The 27,752-nt window shown below is 45.9% G+C and overlaps 1 protein-coding gene across 3 annotated transcripts; it reads left to right on the forward strand.

Annotated features, from left to right (window-relative positions):
* Window positions 1-2,634: 2,634 nt before the first annotated feature.
* LOC138626116 (G-protein coupled receptor 22) lies at window positions 2,635-27,501 on the forward strand. 3 transcript variants are annotated; one of them, XM_069707567.1, is made up of 2 exons: window positions 2,635-2,778; window positions 25,627-27,501. In XM_069707567.1, exon 2 carries the CDS (start codon window positions 25,755-25,757, stop codon window positions 27,441-27,443), a length of 1,689 nt encoding a protein of 562 aa, XP_069563668.1. In that variant the 5' UTR covers window positions 2,635-2,778; window positions 25,627-25,754; the 3' UTR covers window positions 27,444-27,501. The 3 variants fall into 3 exon arrangements, with proteins under 3 accessions (XP_069563668.1, XP_069563676.1, XP_069563661.1); XM_069707575.1 differs by lacking the exon at window positions 2,635-2,778 and adding an exon at window positions 4,385-4,457; XM_069707560.1 differs by lacking the exon at window positions 2,635-2,778 and adding an exon at window positions 11,911-12,098.
* The last annotated feature ends 251 nt before the right edge of the window (window positions 27,502-27,752 follow it).

Consider the following 27,752-nt stretch of genomic DNA (forward strand, 5'->3'; position numbering starts at 1 on the left):
ATTATGGATGTAAAGATGAATTAGTGGGAATGGACAAAGCCAACACCGCTTCAGTGTCATACTTAAATGTCATCATCGAGACGAGTGATATTTTTTTTTTTTATGAGTCATAAGGTTGGCATTTTCTCTGACCACACAGACATTTTCTGGGAAGGCTTTCCACAATGTTTTTGAAGCTTGCTGCAGGGATTTGCTCTCAGACCAATAGAGGTCAAACACTGAAGTTAGGGGATATTTCCTGCCTTACAGTTGGTGTTTCCACTCTGTGCAGAAAAGTCAAGTCTTTTCTTCATCAAAACCTAAGAACCGTTTCCTTTGAACACTTTGAGCTCAGATTTATTGTCCTGTTGTAACGAGTCGCTGGTACATCCTGCATCAGCGCCACCAACTCTGTCTGCGGTTCAGTCGATGTGACCTATCTTCTGCTGCAAAGGATTGTGGGTCAGAACAGCCAGAGCAGCATGCTGACCTGCAATACGACCAGACGTAGTAGAACATCCTGGTATTTTAGGCATACTACATTTAACATATTATGTACTGGGACATACTAAATCTTTTTATGACATACTAAATACAGTAGTAATATTGTTTGAGCCTTCAGCAAGCTACTTGGAAACACTTAGCGAGCTACTGGTAGTTTGTGAGCGGCGGGTTGGAGAACCCTGCTGTACACAGATTTTACTGAAGTAAAAGTATTAATATTACAATATGAAAATATGCCATTACAAGTAAAAGTTTGGAGATCTGAAACCTGCAGTGCACAACTCAGAAATCCCAAAAGTCCTGTCAACACACGCTAACGTCACAACCAACTCCATCACTACTGTTGTAGCTGTAAAATGGAGGGAAAATGGTTGACTAATAACACACAGGGCATCACAACTCCCTTCAAATGAATCATTTCACTATCAGAATTTGATCCATTTAATCTGATAAGAGGCAGAAAGTCTCGAGGAGCCTTATGATGGAGTTATTTTATCCTCTTTCAAGTTAGCATTGGGCTAAATTTGAAGTTAGCGGGAAGTCTCATGGTGCACATGTTCTACCATAAAAGGATGCCAAAGATTCATCTGACCAGAGCGTGAACGTCTCACCAGACACCAGATCTAAAAGCTCTTCATACTGTGACATATGAAGAGATTCATCTGGTCGATCGGTCTAATCAGAACTGCGGGAACTCTTTTGGTAACATCTTGAATTGAGCTCATTTATATGTATAACCTTCAAATACAGAGGAATTATCATCAAAATGAACTTACAGTATCAAAAATAATAGCACGCATTGTGCAGAATGAGCCCTATAGCATGTTGAATTATCATATATATATTGCTTCAGTATTACTGTAGCATAACATGTAAATACTTCAAACAAGCACCGTTGGGATTACTTCTGAATAAAATAGATTCTCTAAAAGATTACTATGCTTAAAGTGGACCAGGAATCTTACATCTGGGTTATTTTGTGCAGTTAAGTAAAATAAGCCACTCTACGATATTACAGCTGAACCTGAAACATTAAAGCTTCATCATCCAGGGTGACTTGTAATAAACTGTTTTAGGGCTGACCGACGCTGTCGTGTCAGATTTTATGAATTTAACTTGCGATCAGCCGCAAAATCAAAACCACGTGGCAAAATGTGAAGTCAGTTTTTGAAGTTGTTGTTGGAGCAGGAAAAAAAGGTAAACGTAAGGATGTGAGCTTAATATTCAACGATTGGTGATGACATTTTGCCAAGAGAACTGATTGGTCAGTTGGCGCTGCTTTTATTAGTTTTGAGCTGTTATCTCGAATATAACCTGCTTCTGACCAGGAAGTGACCATATTTGGATGAGCTAGGGGAGGAGCCAGCGATGGATCTGACCGATCTGATTGGAAACCTGACGATACTACGTCCCGCCCACCGATAGCTGTAACCTGACTGCACCACAGGCCTGTCAATCAAACAGACACGCCCCCAAAAACAGGTCTTCTTGAATCTTCTTTTCTAATGAATGAGGGATTATTTTCAGATGGACCTCCAGAAAACTAAGAAGAAGGAGTGACTTTAGCTAACAACACCGAGATAACTGATGGACACATTTTATTCACTTTGGATTTGATGAGAGAAGTTGAATGGGAGTCTATGGAGCCGGAGGCTTTTTGGAGCCGACCTCTAGTGGCACTCGCTGGTATTGCAGCCGAAGACACTTCTGGATCAGAACCATTTTACAGACCTGAAGCTACGAACAATTTTATATCCAGTTTATGGTTGAAGCCAAGCGTTTGTTTTAAAATGTAGTTCCAACAGTGATGGCAGTCGTAGCGCTCGATGAAGGAACAGTTGTAGCATCACTGGCAAATATTGATGAATTATAGCTGGAGCAAGAACAACATCTAGTCTGCAGCTGTCGTCCACCAACGTGGTATTGGACTCCTCTCAAACGGGGAGGGAGGTGTGGGGGGGGTCTCTGTTGTCAACTGCTCTGTGAGTTTTGGCACAAAACATCCATCATATGGTCGTCAAGGCTGACTGCTGGTTGAAGGCTGCTCCTATAGTTTCTACCCACGGTCTACGCCCATTAGCTGCTGCTACTGGAAACAACCTCCACTGGAGACCAGACCCACGGATCCAGGAAGAGAAGGTGTCAGAACGGAAGGATTTCAGAGTAAGAATTTACACTTATGACAATAAAGTCTTGAATCTGATAACACAGGAGTCACTCAAGTTTTTTTTGGCGTCCATGTCTCCACAGTGCGGATCTGTTTAGGAGGCACGAGGTGGACCAGCGCAACATCAGGTGGGTGGTTTTTATGTCACGCTGTATTTCTGCTATAAAAAGTCCTGCTTCCTTGCTTTCCCTTCAATCTGCTCAATTTCTCTTGTCTACTTTATGTTTAGTTTCCTCAGTGGGTTTCTCTCTCTCTGTGTGTGTGTGTGTGTGTGTGTGTGTGTGTGTGTGTGTGTGTGTGTGTGTGTGTGTGTGTGTGTGTGTGTGTGTGTACACACACACACACACACACACACACACACACACACACACACACACACACACACACACACACACACACACATGTATTTCATCATGAGTCGTGTGCTCCAGATATATTTCACATGTCCTAATAATAGCAGCCATCGCTGATTTCACCAGTCGTACACGAGGCAGCGAAGCCTTTAGAGCTGCCTCACAAGTCTTTGAAGGGACATGTGAAGACGGCCGCTGCGTGTCTGTGTCTAAGAGGGGTGGGGGTGGTGGGGGTGTGTGTGTGGGGGGGAGGGGTTATGAGACAAGGGGGAGCTTTAATAACCTCAACTAATTTCATATTCACTATGCTACCTTTAAGGGTCCTGAGGGCTTTCTGTGAACACAAACACACACACACACACACACACACACACACACACACACACACACACACACACACACACACACACACACACACACACACACACACACACACACACACACTCTGATTTCATGACTCAAGGTTGTCCTTCACAGATTTACGCTAATGTGTGTGTGAACGCTGGATACTACTGAACTGTATTGTGATATGAACGAAGTGCCTGCCACGCTGCGTTCTACGTGCTCCACTGTGACGTCATTTCAACCAAAACAGCAGCAAAAAACTCCAATAAAAACTCAAAGACGGAGTTTTATTGTGATTACGAGGCTTCGCATGTAAAATATTATGCAGTCCGTTCGTATGAATTGTTCGAGTGTGTCGAGAAGTATTTTTTGGGGACGATTGTTCCTGCAAATGAAACCCAGTAAGGATTGAATGGCTGTCTTGTTTTGGGGTTTTTAATCCGTGACCCTTCAAGGGTATTTCCTGATCCTCCATGAGCCTCCTGCTGGTGCTTCTGGAGGACGCCGGTGGCGCCCCCTGTCTTGCGTGAGCCTCAACTGCTCTCCCATCATCTCTTGGACGGGAGAAGTATGCAGAAACACATTTAGGAGTTGTTCATTTTTCCTCTTCGGTGACCTTGTGTTTGAAGCCCGAGGGTTCGGGGCTGGCAGGAAGCTGCATGGGTAGAAACCTCGCCAAGAGAGAGAGAGAGAGAGAAACACAGCCAAAGTCTTCCTCCCTCTCTCTTCTCTCTCTCCATCACTCCTCTCACTCTCGCTCTTTTCTGCCACCCACTTCCCTCCACAAGTACAAAGGCTGTTGCTATAGCAATGAAACATGCCAGATATGTGCTCAATCTCACTTTTTACCCTCTCAGTCGTATTAGCATATGATACACATCACTTATATCTTTATATCCGTCCTCCTCGCCGGCCCGCTGCTCATCCATCCAGGAGTGTCAGGAGAGAAATGAAACACAAATAAATACACAAAGCATGCACTTGTGGGATTACTGTAAAGCCTGTGTGTGCTGTTTTCCTGCAGCCCCCTCCTCCCCCTCCCTTCCCCCTCTGTGTTATCCGCTTCATCTGCTGAGGCTTGTTGACATCAGAAGTTCTTTCTCTGTCCGGTAAGTCTTTCACTAGAGGGCTCTCACAGTTGTGCAGGTGTCAGCGTTTATTCAGCCTATTGATCTGAGCGTTTGGGTTAATCTCTCCGTGCTCCTGGCTGCACTGACAACTTTTCTTTTTCACACAGAGTGCGGTATCAATTAGAAATGGGGTGCTGCACACGATCCTATCGCTGCTCCGCTCATGTTTTAAGTCCAGATTTTTATGCATGGCTGATTTGTGCTGAATGATGTGTTTCAAGCCACTAAAAAAGACCTTTAAAATTGCAAAGTAAAGGTCAAACAGGATCAGCTGTGTTTCATTTGAGATTTTGAATGGAGCGAGTGATAATGTACAGCTGAATCTTTCTCACGTTGTCTCCTCTCCTGTCCGTCTTCCTCCACACAAACACACAGCAGCCAAAGTGTTGTTTACTTTCTTTAATTTTGCCTCCAGCAGATGAGTCAGCTATTAGCATATTCTCTTCACTATGGCGGTGATGAGCAGAGGCCACCTGAGTGTCACGATGCCTCAGCATTATCAGAAGGCTCTCGTGGGATACCTCGGGTGTTTGAGCCTAGATTAGAATATGTCATTTCTCATCTCTGCTCGCTGTCATTCAGAAGCTCCGTTCTCCATCTCAGTTTATCTTCAAACCACCGGCGGCCTCAGAAGGTTTTTTTCTATCCGCTCCTCTCTCGCTCCTCCCCTTCAATCTTCCCCCCCTCCAGTGATCCACTTCCCTCTCTTGACTCCAAGCAAATCTGTCATCTATAATTTTGCAGCTGACTAGGAAGCAGAGAGTGCTGGAAATTGTTAGTTATTTGAACAGTTGGGGAGATGGCAATAAGATGAGATCCTGCAGGGCACTTGGCACCTGTTTATTTGGAACCGGTGCAACACCCAGACCTATCCCCCGATAATGTGGCGTGGCAGCACGGCGAGATGGACTCAGTTTGTTCCTGCAGCATGAACCCTCTGGCTATACGTTTTTATTTGAGTCAGACACAAACATCAAAAAATGTCTAGTTTTCAGTGCAACAAATTGTTCGAGGCTCCAGTCGGAGTTTCAGGAAGCTTTCAAAGATCCGGAGCAGCGATGGGGAAACAGAAATAAACATATTTACTTTTAAAAGTTAGATGGTCCTCTCCTGAATGTGTCTGAACTTCATTCTGTCAGACTTCCTCTGTGCAAAATAGAAACCAGTCCGTTCAGCATCTCTGAAACTTTGGGGAGCGCAGTGAGACAGACTCGTAGTGGAGTTAAAGTTTTGCAGCAGAACGATCGTGCACGCTTCACTGAAGGTAAAAATTCACAAGTAAAGTCGCAGCTGGAGGGTTCACGGTGAAGATTGTAGTGTTCAGCGTGTAGCTGCTAGCATGGAACACTGTGAGTGTGTTTGATTTGAGTCACTCAGGACAGGCGCTGCGTTTATTTAGTGACTAATTATAGCCGTTGCAACCTTTTTTAACCCGAGCCATCACTGTTTTTCTTTAAGGTGTGTTTTAAAACACTGTAACGCTGCGTTCACCTCACGGCATCTTAAACAAACTGTGAAACCGTCCTGTAATTTCACAAGCGTTCCCCGCCTCGGTGAGTCTGTGTCACCGGCGCTGTCAGCCGGGTCTCTCAGCTTGTGGGCGCAGTGTGTTTGACCTCTGACCCCCCTCAGGACTCGAGCTGCCAGACGTCGCTGTCGCTGTGATCCTACTGCAGCTCACACCTGCAGGTTTATTTTGGGTCCTGCAGCTTTTGCTCGTTCCCCCTCACCTCTACATCCTAACAGTTATTTAGTTCTGCAGCCCTTTAATCACTCAAATCGTGCTGTTGCTTCGGACCCGTGGGATCGTTACCTGGATGACTTTTCCGGTCTCTGCCTCTAATCGACCTCACGTACAGCTTCTCTAAGTAATTACCTATTGATGCATCGAGGTTTGTCTAAAGTAAAGCTTCCAGATGCAGAGAATCTGGAGGTGGAGGAGGACTCGTCAGGTGAGAGAGGAGATGTTTTCTTCCCGGTGTGTGTGGACGGATCTACAGGAGCCGTCTGAGAGGATGTATCAGTTTGGATTACTGGGCTCCGGGGCTCCTTCGCTCCTGTTCGCACATTATATCTGGCAGGCTTCAAGTAATATCTTCACTCCGAATCAAACGCCACCCTGAGGCGCCGGTGCAAAGAAAAAAAAAAAAGAGGCAAACATAGATAGTTTAGTGGCCGCAGCTTGTATGAGATGATGGAGATGACGATCAAAAGCCATTATCAGGTTTAAACATGCAGGTGAGGCTGCGGGGGGGGATGGGAGGGAAGTGACAGGTCGTACACATGGATGAGGAACAGGAGATGAAGACAGCAGCGTGGATGTGAGATGCTGCAGAGGAAGGGCTGAAGTGACAGGTCAGTGCACGGCTCGTCTCCCATCCATCACACAGTCCCTTTGCGGTTCGATCAGAGCACACAAGTCTTAAATGAATTTGACTGCGGGAGCACAGGTGAAAGCGTAGTCATGCAGACATCTGTGTGCCGACCGGCGCACGCCAGACTAAAATACCATCCACTCAGAGGAGGGGGAGGCATGTTTAACCTCTTTCTGAAACCTGCTGTGTGACCGCTCTTCAAGGGTTTCATTTCTTAACTCAAGCATTATGTAAATTCTGGATCTGAGCGTTTTTATAACGGCTGCTCTGTATGTAATTTTCAGTGAAAATGCATTTTCCAAACCCCCGGCCTTTGGGGACACTCGACAGTCCTGAATTGTTCTGTTACCGTATTGCGTGCAAAGATAAAAACAAATTTCACAGCCCATTAGACTTATTTGAAAAGCAGCTGCCAGTGAACTCACAGTGGGCACGCAGCATTCGGGAAGATGAGAGTTTACCGTTCCTCCAAACACCAGCTGAACGAGAGGGACCCGGCCGCCGTGGATCACGCGGGCGTGTGGTCGTATGCAGTCTATAGCCGTCCCACTGTGCAGGTCCGGGGCGGCTTCCTGTGTTCACTAATGAGAGGGTAAATCAAGCTGTCAGTCGACCCCCTCCGTAGGCAGGACACCATGAGCTCATACAGAACCGCTTCAGAGGTGGCCTTTAGCGCGCCGCCTCCCCGCACCCGGCTTCCCCTCCTGAAAGGTAAATTTGTTCCCCTTCATTCATAATGCAGGACTGTAATTGGCTGGACTCGGATCAAATAGCTGCTGTTTTTTTTTTGTCTTTCCCCGTTCTGCTCCCTCTCTCTCTCCTCAGTTCTCTCCATTGTCTGTCTTTGTCGCTCCACCTCACCCATAATCCTCTCTGTCTGCCGCGTGCCCCCGGCTCACCACTGAAACCACAGCTCAAGGTCATTTTGTCAAGTCTTTCCTTTCAGGAGCTTCTTCCTCCTTCACAGTTATCAGATGGTTAATTTTCTCTCGTATGAATATTGTCTCAACTCTTCACCTTATTTCTGCGCTCGTCTGCATCACAGAGCGTCGCTCCGCTCTGCTGTATCACGCAGGAATCCAGTGAATGCGAACTTGCTTTGTTCACCCTGGGTTTTTATTGCTTTCTCTCCTCTCAGGTCTATCTGTTCAATCTCCCCTCTTAAATTCGAGGGCCTTTCATTTGAGCAGGAAGTGTAGCTGAGTCACGGCAGCGTGGTGAGACACTGTGACATTTTAATTTGCACCATCTCGGTTTTATGTGGCTCTCCAGCAGAGCCGTCTTTACTGCCTGACTGTAATAAGGTCAGCTGTACTGTAAGCTTGTGTCCACAGCATGTTTCTGTCATATTCAAGCTGTCTCCACACAATTTATATTCTCAATACATTTCAACATAATGAGCTCTGTTGTAACATCTTAAAATGTCCACTTTTTGAAAGTTAGGAGAAGATAATTGTCTGTTTTACATGACAATAACGGGGAAAAAGTAACAATAGGCAGAATTTATATTATTAATTTTACATTATATAATCAAGAATGACAACAGCCTGGAAACATCCTCACTCAGATACATTGTTATGACATTTTGCACACATTTACACGCTCTAAATCAACCTAGTATCACGGCAAAGCGTGTAATAGACACGCCTGTCCACTGAAGCAAAACGTGTTCGTCTCCCACCAAGCGTAGCTACTGCACGTTTTTCTTCTATGAACAAGCGTGTCTATTACACGCAGCGCTTTATAAGAAAATGAAGTCCTCTGACTCTTTATAGGATGTCCCATCGAGGCAAAACTTTTCCTAATGCAAAACTAACCAACACAACTAAAACAGATATCATAATCCCCTTAACTTGGCATTTAAATCTGCTTGACATATAAATAACACAATATAATGAAGCAATATTACACAAGAAGGTGTGCTTTCATGTTATTATTTAGCACTGCAGACACACAATGATTCAAACTCAACCCAAATCTAACAGGCTAAGAATTCTCCAGACCAAAAGTAGAAAAAAAAATCATTGACAAAAAATATAGAAGCATTTCCAAAATTCACAAAAATGTTTTTATCTAATGAAATATTCAGCTTCAATACAACATAACTGAATAATTACATTGTAGCCTGCTGGTCTTTGATCCAGCGCGGAGAGTTACAATGTTGCCATCGAGGTGGCGGAGTGATACTTTCTAGGGACTTTCTTGGTCGGAACTACTTGTTGAACAACATCAGTTATTTTGCTGTTTTTGAGGGTTCTAAAATACGTGTTGTGGTTCTGACCGGTCATCGAAGCCCAGCGGGTCTCAACTTGTGTCCCGGTCTACTAGAGGTTGTCCCGGGGTCACGAGGCTTTATTAGACAGACGGAGACGGAGATGGAGACACCGACGTCCTCGCTGCCAGTCAGACAGGACACGGGGATGTCCTCAATAATCCGACAACGCAGAGGCGACAATAAACCCAGACACCAGCGAATATGATCGCTCCAATAAATGTTTCATTACCCCATCGCTATGGAAACGTGAGCTCACTGCCGATGGTTTACATTCAGTAGCTTGTAAATAAAAAATAAAGCCACAGAGAGAAGAAGTGATTTGTTTTTTTTTATTGATGGCTGTAGGGAAAATGTCTTCCCCGGGGATGAAACCAGGAGGTCACTGCACCAGCGGCTACATCCCTACATCATGTAGATTCAGTCTGGAGACACTTCAGGCTCTACAGACTCACAACTAAAACTCACAAGCATGTTGTTCTCATTACTCCAAAATTTCACAGGACTAACAGATCAGAGAAAATCACTTTTTTTTATATCACCTCTTTGAATAAAAATAATTATTTTTAAACTTCATGATATTTAACAGCAATAAAGAAGGAAATCCTCAGAAGAAGAGTTATAAACTGCAAAGTCTCTGCAGACTAAATCACACGTGTTTTGAGTTTGTCGACAGGAAGCCGGGTGCTCTGCAACTTCATGCCCCTTCTGGTGCTCTTGAAGGGAATTGTGGGAAATATTGGAAATCAGTAAAGTGGACGGGCTGATGGAGTGCACAGAGGAGATGCAGGAGAAGTTGGGTCCATTAAAATAGAAAATATATAAGGAATTTATCAAAAGAGAACTGCCAGAAGACCCTGGAAATATTAATATGAGCAGATTTTCATTCATATTGTGCAAACTGTTGGTGCTTCCATCCGTCTGTATGAGCTGCAGAATAAGAACCTGCTGTATTCTCTGGTCCCTTTGACATGATGAGTATTTCTAGTTGCTTTCAAGTGTTGTGTATGTACGTTTAAATGGTTTTTATTTCTTCTTGGCAAAGTGACACAGGCATATGGTCTGTGGGTGTTTGGCAGATGCTCCTAATCTCTGGCTAGCTTTGCATTTGTATGTGACTGTTTTCACAAGAAACTCAGATTGGTAGCAAGGGCAATCTGCAGTGTTTGTGTTTGTCAGTGGGGTTAAAAAAAATAAAAAGATACAGCTGCAGGCTCACACGGTGACCTCGATGTCCTGTAAAATGTGTGTTGCAGTGAGAGGAGAAAGGTGAGCTGCAGAAGAAACATGATGGCAAAATAAAACTGAGAACAGGAGGCGTTTGGAAGAATCACCCGAAGTCTTTACAGTTCGTTCAGCTGTCATCCTAAAATCTGAGTCCTGTGCAGTCACACTCACTTCAACACGGAGCTTCAGTTTGCTGCACAGCAGCTGGTCAGGTCATGTTAATTTGAGCGCACTGATTTAGCAAAGAATAATTTTCAGTCAAGATTAGTTTCAAAAAAACATTTGGGTTGTTGAATGGATCTGCGGGGGGTCTACGTCCATTTGATTCAGTTTTTAAATGTTTCTGTGTTCAAGGTTAAACAGAAATTATTCCACCATCTGCTTGTTAGCATACGGGGTCAAACATTAAAGTTTCAGATGCAGGTGTAAAATGTTCTGGGAAGATTTAAAAGTCAGTTTTTCTTTAACGGCAATGGTGGAGTTTTCTGATTTTAGCACACATTCCTCAGCGGGAGTTCATGAGCGTCTGACATCAGCTGGCCCGGCTCTCCTCAGGGACTCCAGGTGTCCCACACCTTTTATCTGAATCCCCTTCTGCACATTAGCTCACATGCTCCCCTGCACAGTGCTGAAGCAGCCGTCTGCAACGGACATGATGATGCACGAGAGCTGCAGTGATTGGGACTTTATCTATTGTGTTGCTCAAGGTCACATATTCAGTCGTGACCTTGATCCCTGCACACGGCTCGTGACAGAGCGTTCGTGCAGCTGACAGCAGACGGAAGAATGCACAATGAGATGGTAATCCCAGGTGATATATGTATGGCTTCAAAGCTCATGAATTTGTTCTTCAAGCAGTTCATCCTTCACCACATGGAGATGCAGACTAACACGAGCGGAGCAGACTCACTGTACAGCCCCGAGTGTGCAGCAGCAGCAGCGAGCACAGAGAGCCTCCAAAAGCCTGCTCCTCCGTGGATGGGGGGTATTATCAAGTCAAGCCTGCATTCAGTCGTTTTCCAGTGAGGGAGATCAGGTGAAGTGTGCCTAATATGTTTTGAGAGAGGGAGAGAGAAGCAAGTAATTGGGAAATGTCTTTGAATGACTACAGGGGCACGTCCACCCTTGAGGAATCTCAGGTCGTCCTTGTGGAAGGCTACCCATCTCACACACACGCACACCCCAGCACCCCCCACTCCTCCTCCCGCATCCCTGTCTCCTCCCCCTTCCAACAACCCCCCACACCCCCACCCGCACCCGCACTTCCTCCCCCCTCCGCTAGCAGACCACCGTATTGGTCGCTGGAGTGGAGCGACTGCGCTCCAGCGAGCGGTTGGCGCATGATCATGGTTCGGCCGGTCCGTGTGTGGGATGCTCGACAAGTCTGTGGCATAAGAGCTGACAGGTGTAGCGCGCCGTGCTGCGCGGGGAATTACGAGAAAAACGCCAAAAGAACAGTGTAATATTAGCTGATTGGTGAGCGGACAGCAGCCGCCGCTCAGCTCCGGATCTGCATCCGTGGAGTTCCCCCCCTCTCCCCCCCTCCCCCACACACACCACCACCACCCCACCCCCCTCCCGCTGTAATATTTATGACAAAACGGAGGCACAATATTCTGGTCACGTTTTTGGCTGACGGCCGGCTGTCCTGGAGAGTGCTGGAGTGAATCAGAGTCCAGTGCTGGAGGAGCGCAGCGCACCGACACCTGCAGTAGGATGTAAAGGGAATTCCCACTGAGCAAACTGGTAAGTTTAACACTTGTCTGTGGCACTTTCTCTCATGAGACTCGTTTTATTTTAATTATAGGCAAATAGCAAAGTCTTGTGATTTTGATGTTAACATGTACAGGGAATATGAAGGATTGTGGCTTTCCGGAGGATTCTGTCTCCTGCAGAATGGAATAAATGGTGGGGCTCTTAAGACGCACCAAACCTGTTTTGATTGCGGACCAGAGGCAACAATAGCAGATCACCTCAGAGTCAGAGCAGCACTTAAAAAGGGGCCTGGAAACAGGACTTGCTGATTTCGATCGCTTCTTTGTATTTTAGTGACCGATGAGCGGGACAGAAAACACTCAGCAGTTCGTGGCCGTTTGGTGTTTTTGTCTTGTAAAAATCAGACTTGTGCCAGAGGATAAATAAAATGCAAGATATTTTTAAGCGGTAAAAAAACAGGATTGTTAGTGGTTTGTTTTGATCCATAAGGAGCTGAGAGTATTTTCCATCCTCCAGGTCTCCCGTTTTTCCAGGCAGCTACAGTTCAGATTGTTGATGTGCTCCAGTCACATGTATGCGCCACGCTCCACATTAAGGCGGCTCGTTTGATCATCTGAGGAGCAACGGCTCAGTTCACAAACTAATGTTCTCACATTTAAATCTTATAATCAGATGGAATTATTTCACAGTGCACATTATTAGTTGGTCTCCAGCTGTCTTCATCCCATGAGACCGGGGTTTCAAAGGGCTGTTTATCAGGACTCCTGCATTTATTTACCTTCTTTAGAAAGATTGTGTAATAGAAATATATATTAATAGCGTTTGCATTTCATCTGCCTAACTGCTTATGTAAATTTGAGCCTGCATGATATACTGAATGTGCACAACAGTACTCGTACGTTTCTGTATTCCTGGAGGACATGTTGACGGTTTTGGAGTCTGTACATGATCTTTTTTGTTAGTTTCTTCATCTCTGAAAGTGGAAAAGTGTCCAAGACTTTGAATAGTTCTCTCCCGTTGATGAGATGTGACATCGTGGTCTTCTTTAATGGGATTCTCACAACTCTGCACCAGCACAGCAACATATTATCTAATAGTTCAAAATGTCAAACTGCTGCCTGTTGGCATTCATTGATTATTCAAACAAAGGAAAAGTGCTTTTTATTACCAATTGTCCACCAAATTCTTGGGATCTGCAGCAGTGTTCTGATATTTCTACCATGTGGCAGCCATCCTTTTATTCATCAAAAGTCTTTGAAGACTTTAATATTACTCACTTAGCTTTCGCATTCCCTTGTAATACTTATGAATCATGTGTCCCAGCAACACTTATTAAATTCTCTGCCATTATTGCATTGGATTTAATAAAGTAATTCAAACATTGCATTCTACTTTCAATTACTTTGAGTTCTCAAATTCATTGTATGAACTTGTAACACCGAGCTCTACGCAGCATATGCCCTGAAAAACGTATCAACTAATACAATTTTACTCCAAACTCTGATGCAGTCTTATTTCTTAGCAAGTCTGGTTATGTAATTAGTAAACAGTTGACTGGGGACTTTCTAAAGTAGCTGTATAACCCAGAGGACATCATCTTGTTGTTATTGGGACCACTTTTTTTTTTTTTTTCCACACATTCTTGGGCTCTCTTCTTTGCCAATCAGAGAAGTTTTTTGTCTTCATTCGGCTTAGAAGCTGCGAAGAAGCACTTGAAATCGGTGCCCAGGTGCCATAATAGTAAGGAGAACCCTGTTTCTTGAGAACAGCTCGCTGCTGAAGACACGCTTGACTCTGGAACTGCGGTTGCGGCGGCGACTCCGCTCCCGCTGCTGCACAGAGCAACATTCGCTTTTTTATTCAAGTTTATTGATATCAAACCTGTCGCGTGTCCAAATCGCACCAGATTCGCCAGTACACTCCGTCTGGTCCCCGACAATACACCCACCAAGTTTAGAGCAGATGGGTCGAACGGTTGTCGAGATATGCGAAGGCCAAACAGACAGACAGAGATTCCTGATATTATCTGTCACGATATCAAGTGGCACACGAGGACTTTTTGATGAGACTCGCTACAAACATGATTAAAAGCTGAGTTCAATCATACCTGTCTTCTGCCTGCGTGTGTGTTTTGTGCACGCGTGTGCCTGTTTGAGACGTGTGCTTCTATCTCTTTCCTGTTTACAATCCTCTGGCATGAATCCCAAAGGGACAATTGTTCCAATGTTTTCCCATTACAATTCACTCTCAGGGTGGCAGCTTGCGTGTTTGCTTTGCTTATGGGTCATTGTGTGTTGGAGTTTTATTTATAGAGAAGCTTTGATGCTTCTGGTGGGCAAATATTCCACCAAACGTGTCGTTCTCCTGCTGGATGCTGCAGCGTAGCTGAGGGAAACTGTCAAATTTGGTTGTAGCACAATGAGAAACGGAGTCCTGCACCTCTGATCTGACGTGCTGACCGAGGAGACGTATTTACGCTCGCTGAGGGGCAAATGGTTGGAGGCTTGTTGGAGGCATTGTAGGACAACACGCGCGTTAGAAAAGCATGCAAAGTTTATGCAAGGGCTTCGCTACAGCCTTAAAAAGTGTCTGGAAAGGTTCTGTATGTTTTGCACCTGTTTTGTACAAAATGCATTTGTTTAAAGATTTTTTTTTTATAGTAGAAATATCAGCATCTTGACTATTACAAATAACCGTTGACAGTTCAAATTCTCTGGCTGTTTTCTGTTTATAAGTCTGGAGTCACTCTGCGGTCACAAACCGTCTCATTTACTGCTGTAAAGGATGTGGCTTTGTCGTCGCTGTATTTAAGAGCAAAAGGGGAATTAAACAGTGTCTATATTTGTATTTTCCTAATTTGCACAATATTTTGACTCGATCGGCCACATCCGTTTTAGTTGGCCTGGTTGACCCGAGCAACAGAAACAAATGATTAAACCCCTGTGTGAGTTTTTGATGTTCTAGCATAAAATCATTAAATGTTCAAAATAAAAATCCGCCCCGGATATAGTGAAACAGAGACAAGTGTAAACTTAATAAATACCAGAAACTGCCTCGCCCGTAGATGTATTGATTACTGAGGGCGCTTCTTTTCAGTGCACCAACATCAGCTGTGTGAAACTACAAAGACACTGATTCCCTTGATACCCAACAACAGTGTTCCTTAAGTGCAGGGAAACAGGTGAAGCTCATCTCAGCTGTACTTGGAGGAAAAAGATGACGTGGGATGATAGTGAACGCAAAATGAAGAGCAAATAGAGAGGACAAGGAACAGTACATTATTTAGAGCAGAGTGGATCATGACAAAAAGGACTTTCAAGAAAAGAGAGAACGATGCAGGTGGAAGAAAAGGTGCCTGATTTTGAAATCTGGGCCGGATCTACAAAATTACATTTGAATTTTAAAACACAAACGCTTTGCTACATTTACACAGAAGTGAATCTCATCACTGACAGTGAGCCACAGCAATCACCGTTCGAAGCCTCGACGTGGATGAGCAGCCCAAAGAAAAGAAAATCACCTCACTTTAGTCAGTAAATCTTACATTCAAAAGCCTTTTTTCACTGTTTTCAAAATAATATCTGACCCCACACCTGTCTGAGTGGCATGAGCTGCAGTACCTGGGGATCTGTGAGGCATTTAGGGAACATCGGTAAATTGTAACGTCTAGTGATAGTTTGCATGTGAGAGGAACGTGTTAATTGGATCAGAAAATAATGTGGATTACACTCTCCCCCTCTAAACTGCATGAAATCCAATTCAAATTCAAGAGCTCATTGCCCTACATGCTATGCTGGTCTTTTCTGTCTCTGCTCTCCCCTCACCCCAACTGGTGGAGGCAGATGGCCGCCCACCTCTGAGTCTGCTTCTGTTGGAGGTTTTTCTTTATTTTAAAAGGGAGTTTTTCCTCCAGTCGCTGGAATTGTTGAATTGTTGTGTTCCGTTGTAAAATGTTGTAAAGTTCTGTTGTAAGAACTTTGCAATGTTAAATCCCCTGAAATAACTTGCGTTGTGATTTGGCGCGTTATAAATACAACTGAACTGGAAATAATGTGGGTTACACTCGCCCCCTCTAAACTGCATGAAAACTTAAGATTTGTACTGTAATTTAAATGTTCTTTTTTCTTAACATGGATTCATCGAATTGGTTTCCAAAAAAATAATCATTCAGTAATCTATATCAACGTGAAGGTTTCACTGCTGGTATCACTATTTCTGAATGATGACCAGCCTTAGACCTATTGGCATATGATTTTAATATATTTACACATGTACATTTTCATGCTGCTCACACATTTGCTGCATTGGCTGTAAACTGGCAGACGTAAAGTGTGCGTGAAAACAACATCATGTGTCTCGTTTACTTTTCCCCTCCTCGTGGTTTATCTTAAAACCTCCACATATGGCAAAAGGAAATGAATCCCAGAGATTTTTGGTTTGTGTAAATGCATGTAAATCTGTGTGTTGGTGTTTCGTCCCTCAGGTTAGGTCACAGGTCTGTCGTTGTGGTGTGACAGTGTCGACGCCTGCAGTGATGCTCTCCCCTCTTGGCGAGTGAAGTCCTGTCTGCAGGAGATAAATGGCATTAATTGAGCTCTAATTGCCCTCAAGAGGGAAATAGCGTAATCATTTTAACCCGGTTTAGACATCACTGTTCCTGTTTTTCTTTTCATCTCTTCCATTTACTCGACTGCTCTTATTCTTTTGTCCTCAAATTTTTTTTTTGTTCCATTGTTGGACCTCTTTATCTTCAGTTCTCTTCAGCTCAATCATTCATAGGCGCTGATCTCATCTGATTAAATTTAATCTGAAGGTGAGCACCACGAAGTTTGCCTGATTAAATTTTTTTTTTTGTCCATATCACTTTAGCATTCACAGTTTCACTGGGTTGCCTTGTTAAAGAAGACCTATTATGCAAATGTTTAGTCTTTTTTTATTTCATTACTGGACTCTACTAGAGCAGCTTTGCATAATTCACAGTTCAAAATGATCTTTATTTATCTCGTTATCGCCCTTTATGCAGCTCGTCAGTTCATCCTTGGTCTGAAACTAACCGTCTCTTTAAGGCCCTCACTCCGAAAAGCACACTTTTCTTTGATTGGTCAACTCAAGCATTGGTCAAGCGAGCTGTCAGAGCTGTTTGAAGTTTGAGCTCGATTCTCAAAGCAATTCGTTTTACACATATTTTCCTCATTATGGCATTCTCCATAGTAGTGCTATTCATCTGTGTTTTTATGAGAGGTGCTCGTGGCCAACTATGAGGCCGTCGTCATACATGTCCTTGCAAATGTTTTCACACCTTTCCACTGATCTAGAAACTCTAAATCCAAAAAGAAACACAGCAATGATCCAACAGGTGCTGGAAAATACACGTGGCATACTGCATCTGATACACACATTGTGTTTTTGTAAGAAACATTACATTTAAAAGAAACTTTGTTTGTTCACAAGACAATTCCACTCCCTCGGGTGTGAGCAGTGTGTGGGGGGATGTTTCTGTTTTTAAGTGCACTATTTTGTACATTATGCAGCTTTTAGCTTTATTGTATGATAATTATCTTGCAAGCTATTTTCCTTGGAGATGTTGATGTCGGCTGCTTTTCTGGAAAAAAATTGTTTGCGATACTCCATCAGTTTAGTTTTGCACCTGTAAGAAGAGACGGAATAAAAAGTGGTCAAAGTTGATGATGATGATTTTCCACAAGGCAACTTAACAGCTTCTTTTATTAGCCCCGAAAATCCTGTTGCTTTTGATCTTCGAATGCAGAATTAAAATTTAAAATCGAAGCCTCAGCTGCAGTTTGGATGAACCCTGATTATGTGATCAGAGTTTTTATTCCGAATTCGATGAAGAGGACATGATACTGCTGCTGAAGAGGACGTGATACTGCTGCTGTGTTGTGCCAAGTAAATACTTCGGTTCGATGACAGTTAATTCACAAACAATCCCTTCAGACCACGTAAGGAAAGAGTCAGTAATTACAGGTATGATCCAAACGTAATGAACGCTGCTACATCTCTCTATTTTATCCTGTTTTATTGCTAATCACTGCTTTTCTGTTGAATGGAGCCTCCAAACACTCTTCAGTCTCCGATTTGCTTCGACTCGTTTTTCTACCTGTCTCACTTGATTTCAATTTCTTCTTGTTTTGAAGAGCCCTGATTGCACGGCAGCCTTGATTGGCGCCCATTGAAGGGTTAGTGCGCGTAATAGCAAAATGATGGACGTCATCGCTGGGAAGAGGATGACGAGGAGTGTCTTTAAAGAATGGTGGAGCCAGATGAAATCTATTGAACACGCTGTCATGTGGTAATGATGCCTCACACCCTGTGGACCAGAGCTGTGATAGGATCATGGTCTTATTCCTATACAGAGCTGTACGTATAGATTACACACCGCCATAATTGACATGCCTGGGAGCTTCTGTGTTGATGTTCTGGTAGAAACTCGTCATAGATTTATTGTAAAGTGACTGAACATGAGTTTCTTTTTTTTTTTGCACCGTTTCATTATGAAAGCACCGGTTTAATATTAAAAATCACAGAATAGTCTTATATGCGGACGGTCTGGCGGGATTACAGAGAGATATTGTACAGTATAACAGCAAAGAGGCGTGTTGTAAGATGGATGGTGAGGAGGGCAGGCGAGGCGTCGCTGCTGGGACTCTTCAGAAGAGAGATGGATGGAGGTAGTGAGCAGGGAACAAACATTCCACTTCAGCAGGCACACAACTCAGCATCCATCTGCACACCCCTGAGCCTCCCTCCCATCCATCACTCCCCCGAGCTTTCATCTCACCTCCTGTTACCCCCCCCTCCACAATCTCTTTCTCCCTAACTTGTCTCGGGTGCGAGTGCGGACGGGATTCAGCAGTTTCTTAAACACATAACGTGTCATTCACCTCGGATAGCGATCCATCTTCAGCTGTATCTGTGGAGAGCATACGGGGGGGAGATGTGGGCGGGTGGGCGGGTGGCAGTTAGCAACACATTGTGGACGACATGGTGAGCGTGCATGTCTTTGCCGAGCTGTTGCAGAATTCATGAGAACCCATTTTTTACGTTTCGTAAAGTGAGGCCGAACAACACACAACACACAAGAGAAGCCGTGTTGGTTTGAACACGGATAATCATTCTGTGTGTGTGTGTGTGTGTGTGTGTGTGTGTGTGTGTGTGTGTGTGTGTGTGTGTGTGTGTGTGTGTGTGTGTGTGTGTGTGTGTGTGTGTGTTCTCCTGGTCTGATCAGACTCACATCACATCGTCGGGGGTGCTGCTGCTCTCACTGAGCTGGATGTGCTGCCGGCCTGTCCAGGCTGCTTTGTTGGGAGGCTGCCAGGGACGCTGCTGCCCAGCTGGTGGCGGCTCGCTGTTAGCGCTGCTGGATGAATTGAGTGGGAAAATTAAGCCTTTGATCGATCGTCTCACTGCGGACATCAGGAATACCTACGACGGGCCATGAGTCAGCGTGTTGCATGCGCCATCGTCCTGTTTGCTTTCCCTCTTCATCTCCTTCAGTCCTCTTCTGTCCTTTCTCTCCTCTGATCCTCTTTCTTCCCAAAATGTCAACTTTTGGTGACAGTGCCAAAGAATCAAAGAGCAAAGCTTTATTTTTCACCCAACCATTTTATACTGAGTTTTATATGGAAACCTCCATCAGAGAAGAAAAAGATCATGTTTTCTCTGCAGATAATAAACCATAATTCAATAAAGCTACACCTCTATCCTCGTGGCTTCTTGGCTCTGCGTCCCAACGTGGCATTTTCTTTTCCTAATCTCATGTTTGGAGAATAGTGATGCACGTTATCTTTGGTTTTTGTTGTCCTCGTGCAAACAGCTCTGACGATCTCCGTCCCCAAGGCGGACCCAAGAGCAGAGACTCCCGAAAGAGATAAACAGTTTTCAAAGGCTAAAAATAAACAACTGCAACATGATTACTGATTAAAATAAGAACTTCTTGCAGGACAGACGGGTTTAGTCAAACCTGAAGACAGGATGCTCTGCTCAGTTACATATAAGATGGCAGAAACATCAGCTTACTGTATGAAATATTGCATATTTGTCCTTCCTATTAAAGCTCTAATTATCTAACCTGCAGCAGGATGATCACTCAAATCATCCAAACAAACAACAAACCAGACGACAGTGACTCCTGCTAACACTGAGAAATCACCGCATACAGACTTAACAGGCATCTTCTCCTGCGAGGAGTTATGACTCCCTCAGAAATGTGCAGTTTGAGCACGTATGGCTTTCAGAGCAGGTCACAGGCGTCGCTCAGACCTCCGAATTTAGCGTACAGTCACAAATCTTATATGCAGCGAGCGTGATTGAGGTGAAAATGGAAGCGTGCTCTCAGGCCGCTGACCAGCAGCAGGTGGAGAGGCGAGTCGGGCGGCAGCTCGACGGACAGCCGTCATCGCACGACCGCGTCAGATGTGCCTTGAAAGAGTGTGTGCGTGTGTGTGTGTGTGTGTGTGTGTGTGTGTGTGTGTGTGTGTGTGTGTGTGTGTGTGTGTGTGTGTGGTGTTTATCAGAATGGTGCGCCAGCCTTGAAGTCCAGATCCCCGTTGAGTGAAGGGTGCCTCTTTCAACTGATGGAGGATTACAGGAAGCACATGATAGCAGGCTTTTGTGGTATTTAAGCGTTTGCGTGGTTCAATCTCTGGTTTTAATGCTTATATTACCAGACCCACAGTCACTGCATGAATATATATATATATATATATATATATGTGTGTGTTCCAGTATCCATACTATCATAATATTTAGTATGCAAGAAAAAGATTTAGGGTGTCCCAGTACTTAGTATGTTAAACGTAGAATGGTGCTTCAAGAGTGGACTCAGGCTTTAAACTAGCTTCTTTTAATAAAGACGAGAATAGTTATGATATAAAACTACCATGTGTGACTCAACATAAGGGTTGCAGCTCTGCCTTTTACTTAAAACTTTCATTTTATCCTCACTTCCTTTGAGCTGCTGCTGCACTCTGATGTTTTTGCATTTTATCAGCTCCCTGACGAGCTACAACCAGAACAGTTTATACTTTTACTATCATTTCTTTTTTTGCATCTTTTTACATCAGTGCTCCTTTTCTTAAAAGACGATGCACCTTTCATGTTAGTGCGACCTGCAGCGTTTATATTGTTGGATGTCTTCTCCTTCTGACTTCCACTCTCAGTGTGGTGATACTGTGTGTTGTTTCACAATGACAAGCAAACAAATATGCTCAGAAATACCTCACATTGTGTTGTTTTAGTTGCTGCCTGGCCTGAAAACATGCTTCCTGTTTGTCTTTGTGCTGAGGGAAAGTAATTAAGCCTCTGGCAGGATATGTGTCGTCAGGAGTACAAATTAAATACACGGATGATTTGTGTTTACGTGTGTGTGTGTGTGTGTGTGTGTGCAGGGTGCATACGAGGCTGCAAGAAAAGAGAAAATGGTAAAAAAAAGAACATGAGAAAGTGAACTTTTTCCGGCCGCCAGCAGGATCTGCTTCAGTATTTTCCCTCTGATGGTGTGACGACTCATCATCGAACTTCCTGACACGTCTAAAAAACCCGACAGCAGGGTCCAGGAAATTGTTTGACCCGGGACACTGTCGGTTTGTTGTTTCGGAGCAAATCACATAATCTACAGTAAATGAGACACCAGATGTGATGAGAACATCTGGAAAGCCTCAGTCAAAATCTCCAGATGACAGTTTTACTTACTGGCTTGTGAACTGAATCTACCAGCTTTCAGCTCAGACTGCAAATTATGCTGTTTGATGGAGAACTGAGGAGGGCAGGGCGTCCATGAGGTGACCAAAAACACATTGAAATACATATGAAGTCAGTCCTATGATGCTCAATCTGCAGCTTTAATGAAATGCACACTTCACATTTGGATTCATCAGATGCCGGACGTCCTGTAGTCACTAATAAACAGCGCTCTTCCACAAAAGGACTCTAACTTGTGTCGTGCAGGACTTTTAACAGAGTAGTGTTGTTTCAAATCACACTGCCAGGAAATGACCTCATCATGTGAACACGTCACCCTCCAAAATATCTGCATCTTTAATTATTTTACCCAGAAATCAACGTGTTTTTGTGTCTTCTGTTTAACACACTGATTCTTCTGTCCAGAAGCAGCAGTGGAGAAGAAACACTTTGTGTTCAGGAACAGCTGCAGCTTCCTCACACCTAATTTGAAATTTGAATTTGAATTGTTTACGTTGGTGGCCCCGCCCCTTCCTCTACAGAGCCAAGATGGCATCCGTTTAGGGTGGAAAGTGTCCACTTCATTTTTTTTTTTACCATTTTGAGTGCATCATCCTGGTACTTGTAGTGTTCTGATGAAACACAGCATAAGACTTTTTCAATTGTAATGCATGTTTGTTTCCTAATATAACATGCTTATAACATGTCTTAAGCTTCCCTTGCCCCCCTTTTTCCACTTCTGTCTGACCTGTCAATCACAAGCCAACGGTTCACCTTGTTTCCAGCTATTTTCCGTTGCCACGGTTCCCTCTGCAGCAGCACCACACGTGCCACAACGACACAATGCACAACAATCGTTTCACACACTGCAGTGCAGTCACGTCTCTGCAGCTTCCCTCTCCGTTACCACGACTTCACATTGCACAAGATTGATGTGCAACCTTGAATGAACCGGCGTGTTTCCTTCTCACCCGGAGACCAAAACACTGCTGATTATTATACGAGTGATGTAAAGTTCACTCCCCGTGTCTGCACGTTTTAATTTGATTCTTCCCTCCGTCCCTGTGAAAACTGGAGTGTTGTGACTTTCCTCTGCCTGCAGGTCAGAGTCACAGCTGCTCTTATAAAGGACTTCTGACATTTTGTCTCGCTGGGGGGCAACCGCATACCCTATTGTCTGTGTTCCTTTGTAACTCTTACCAGTTCATCACAGAGCACCAAGTCTTCTTATGTTACGTAATTGATTGTGGCTTATTGTTCCTTTGTCATAGAAAGGCATAAATTACCCTCGTTGAAAGCCACTCGGCGTGCTCGTTGCCTTCCCAGTGCGCAATCAACCTCTCGTAATTATTGGCAGGAGAGTTCAGAGAAACGGATGACAGCCTGATGCTTCATGAGACTGATCAACTGAGTGGCGACCAGAAATACCAGCGCTGATTTCACTCCTGTCAGAAACTCACTTCGGTTGTGTGTAAGGAGCAAAATTTAGATCCGGCTGACTGTCATGTTAAACCGTTTAATTTTAGTCAATCAGCCGTGCTGCTCGTATGAAACACGGCGGTGCCTCTGACCTTAATTTACCGAAGTGCTCCAAACAACCCTCACACGGGCTGGAAGACCCTTCTCGGTTAATGCAGTATCGACATGTGTGCTTCCTCAGTGATTCACTGTGAAACAGGAAGCGTTCCTTCGCTCCGTGATCCTCTGCAGCGCCGTGTCGTTACCATATTGAACACAGGCAAACACAGATGATCCTGATGACAGCGTACTGGTTTTTTTCAGATTTGTTTACCCCGCGGGGGCAATCACACGGTCGTGATGTCATTTTTTTCAACAAGAGGCCACATTTTTTACTGCCAGTTCAATAGTCTTACACTCTTTTCTGGACGGGGGAAATACACAGACGGTAAACAAGATGGAAGCAGCCTCTGGGTCTGAGCCGATGCAGTCGTGCCTTAAAGTGCAATACCGCTGATGACCACTAGGGACCGGCTCCAAAAAAGAACAACCTCTAACTCCCATTCAAAAACGTGTCACTATTTCCAAGAGTCGTTATGTTGTCATTAACTAAATTCCCTCCATAAATAATCAGATATTTGGCCTCCAATAGAGCAGACCGGCACATCCAGGAGCTTTGGCTTTCAGGAACGTCTTCACCCCCTTTTTGGGGGGTTACTTTAAAGCAGAAGCCCTGGGTGACGAAATGCCCGTCTGATCTATAGATGTATATATATATATATATATTTTTTTTTTTTTTTTTGGGGGGGGGGGCGTGCCCTGCTTTGATTGACAGGTCTCTAGTGCAGTCATGTTGGCCGTATAAGTGGGCGGGGCATCGTGTCCTCAGCTCCACCCTCTCGTCCAAATATGGTCACGTCTGGCGCCAAAAGAACAAGATGGACACCGTGACGTAGAATAAAAGCAGTTCTTCAACAGAAAGGAATTGAACTTCTTTGCGCAGAACTCAAAGTGAGACTGCCTGCGCCGGTGAGAGGATGTGATAGGAAGTGTGTTTATGTGCTCCTTGGCCTCAGGCTTGTTAAATTGGCAGATCAATGATGCTTTAAATCAATGTTCTAGCACCACCGCAAACCCCATGAAACCCATTAGTGCATTGAGATAGACCACTGTTCACGCCGAGGCCCGCGGGTCCTTTCCACGTGACAAATGGGAGGAAAAAACGGGGAAATAAAACAAAAAGGGCAAACAAGAGGTTGGGAGCTGTGACAGAAGAAAGGTGGACGGCAGCAAAAGGACACACCTGCAGGAAGGGTTTGGTTTCTTTGTGCACATCACTAAGTATGCATGTATGATTCCTTCACATGCGAGATCCAGGCAGCCGTGAATAACAGGCTCTACATGCTAAGCAGTCCGTCTCAGGCGGTGAACTGAACCGAGTAGGAGGGATGTGAAGGATGTAGGAGAGAGAAGACGCCGGGGGAGCCGCTCTTCCTCTGATAGCATTGTTTATGTGGCGCTGTCTGCGGATCATTGATCCATTCGTCTTCATTACGTGTCCCTGTGAGAAGTATTAACTGCTGCCACCCCCAGTTGGGCGCCTGCTACGTTGACATGCAGCGCACGGCCTCTCCGCCCGCCCGCCGACGTCCCGGCCACTTCTGCTCCCGCAGGCAGACGCTCACAATTTTATACCTCTTGTAGAAAAACGAGACGGGGGGATTTAACGTGGACGATTTGACTATTATTGGATCGACGCGGGCATGAATTGTCTTCGCGAGGTTGGCTGTCAATCACCGAGACGTCTTAGCAGCTGATTGCTGTGTATTTGCACATCTTTTATCCTGTGAGCTCTTGTTTCTGACCCACATAACGTATGTTGTGTAAGCACGAATCAAGCATCCACCCACTCATCACAGAAGGTTACGCCTTTCTAACAGAAATCTCAGCGCCGTATGAGAACTGTAAGCAAAGCAGAGAAAAGAAATCTGCGTTGGTTTGTCAGAATCTGTGCAGCTCAAGGATCCTTTTCGTCCCTGCTTAATGCGCTCAAACCTTCAAATGTCCCCTCAGAGGAACGCCGCTCCAAATCCTCTCTGAACTGTTGCCTGTTGTCTCGATGAAGTATGTTGTTGTCTAACCGCCGAGCGCGGTGAGACATCGTGGGTCATCAGCAGCAACTTGAACTGCACCCTGAGATAACGTATGCGATGCCAGAATCCCTTCCACCTCCTCCTTTCTTTTCACTTGTGAAATCTGACAAGTTTGACTCGTACTTGTCGTACCGTGTTATTTTTGAATAAGTAGGAGACAGGCTGGCTGCTGAACTGCTTGATCATCCTCTTGTCTTCCTCGTCGTCTTTCTACTCTATGTCTCTTTTCTGTTGTTTTTTTCCCTTAGAATCAACGACAGATCAGGCCGTCATCTTCATCGCTGTCTCGTCTGAGCCGGAGGAAAAGGAAACGTAGAACATGGTCGTGTGCGGTGGGCGGTGCCGTTGCTATGCGTGAAGGACCGCTGTGGCGTCAATGGAGACCGAAGGCTATCGCGACCTCCTGGAGACCAGCGACGGTCGGGGGTTGAGCCTGCTGGATGGAGGCGGCGAGGCGGGCGTGGAGGAGGCCTGGAGCACGTCGTACCCGCTCGGCTTCCAGGTGTCTCTGACCACCGTGCTCATGCTGGAGCTGGTGTTGGGCTTCAGCAGCAACCTCACCGTGCTCGTGCTCTACTGCGCTCAGTCCAACCTGGTGGATTCGGTCAGCAACCTGGTCACCGTCAACCTCCACGTGCTCGACATCCTGGTGTGCGTGCTGTGTCTGCCGCTGACCGTGGCCGTGATCCTGGTGCCGGCTAACGGGAGCGGAGTCGGCAGCCTGGCGACGCTTTGCTGCTTTCACGAGGCCTGCGTCACGTTCACCAGCGTGGCCACGGCGGTCAACGTGCTGGTGATCAGCTTGGACCGGTACGACATCTCGGTGCGTCCGGCCAGCCGTCTGCTGACCCCGCGGCGGGCCGCGATGCTCCTGGCAGCGGTGTGGGCGGTCTCTCTGGCCGTCTTCTTCCTGCCCTTCCTGGAGGGGGACTTCTTCTCTTCGTCGGGGGAGGACGGTGAGGATGAGGAGCCGGAGAGGCCGAACAATGACTCTGAGCTCACCACGGGACTCAATCCCATCTTGACCTCCGCGTCTCCGTCCGTATCGTCCTCCGCTCAGCCGCTGACCTCGTCACACCACCTGCATCCCGTGTGGCAGAACAGGACTCTGCTGTGCGTGGGAGGACAGGGGTACTACACAGGCCTGGCCATGTACTACCACCTGCTGCTCCAAGTGCCCTGCTTCTTCATAGCCGCGGCCGTCATGTTTTTCACCTACTCCAAGATCCTGCAGGCGCTCAACATCCGCATCGGCTCCCACATGATGAGGAGCACGCGTGCGAAGGACTCCACCTGCAGGATACGCTGCAGGAGGCGGAAGAGGAAGGACCTCAGCCTGCCCGCAGAGGTAGTGTCTTCGAACCAAAACCAGAACCTGAGCCACCCTCCGCTCATCCCCTCTCCCACGCCCACGCCGACATCCCCCCCGCCGCTCTGCTCCATGCCCCAGGGGATGTCTGACAGCGGAGCGACAGTCACGACCGTCAGCACCGCTGTCACCACCCCCGTCGCCACTACACCAGCGACCCCCGCGTCTCCAACCCGAGCTTCGGTCTCGGCTCAGTCCCACGCCACCGCCCCGCTGCCCGCCTCCACCGTGGGAGTACAGGCCTCCGTTTCTGCCATCATTGCCTTGAGGCGGGCGGTGCGCCGGCACAGGGACCGTCGGGAGCGCCAGCGTCGCGTCCTGAAAATGTCCCTGATCATCATATCCACCTTCCTGGGCTGCTGGGCCCCTCTGTCCGCGGTCAACATCCTGATCCTCTGCATGGGTCCCAGCGACAGCCTGGTGCGGCTGCGTCTCTGCTTCTTGGCGATGGCTTACGGGACCACCATCTTCCACCCGCTGCTCTACGCCTTCACCCGGCAGAAACTGCGCCGCGCCCTCAAAACGCGCGTTAAGAAGCGGGTCGTGTCGCTTCTGCAGGTGGACCCGGCGCCCAGCGGGGGGACGGTTATTCATAACTCGTGGGTGGAGGGAGGAGGCCAGAGAAAGAGTCGCAAGCCCCGGGTGGAGGCCAGCGACGGCACTGATCGATGCCTCACGGAGGCGGTGAGGGAATGAGGCTGCTCGTCACAGTGGGCTGGCATGTGCGAGTGCGAGTGCGTGTGTGTGTGTGCGTGTGTGTGCGTGTGTGTGTGCGTGTGTGTGTGTGTGCGTGCGTGCGTGTGTGTGTGTGTGTGTGTGTGCGTGCGTGTGTGTGTGTGAGTTCGAAAAATTGTATGTATGTTACCGGGTTAACAGAGATGGATGGTGAGTCTCTTTGTGCACCGGTACGAGGGGGAAAGCGAGAAGCAATTAGTTTACAAAGGTCAGGACGAACCCCACGGCCTCTGGCTCCATGCAGATGTGCAGACAGGTGAGCCCACGGCT

This window comes from Brachyistius frenatus, unplaced genomic scaffold (genome assembly GCF_029030835.1).
Source record: "Brachyistius frenatus isolate BFR_SWC_R1_liver_20210118 unplaced genomic scaffold, ASM2903083v1 Contig_4, whole genome shotgun sequence".
Lineage (NCBI taxonomy): Eukaryota > Metazoa > Chordata > Actinopteri > Embiotocidae > Brachyistius > Brachyistius frenatus.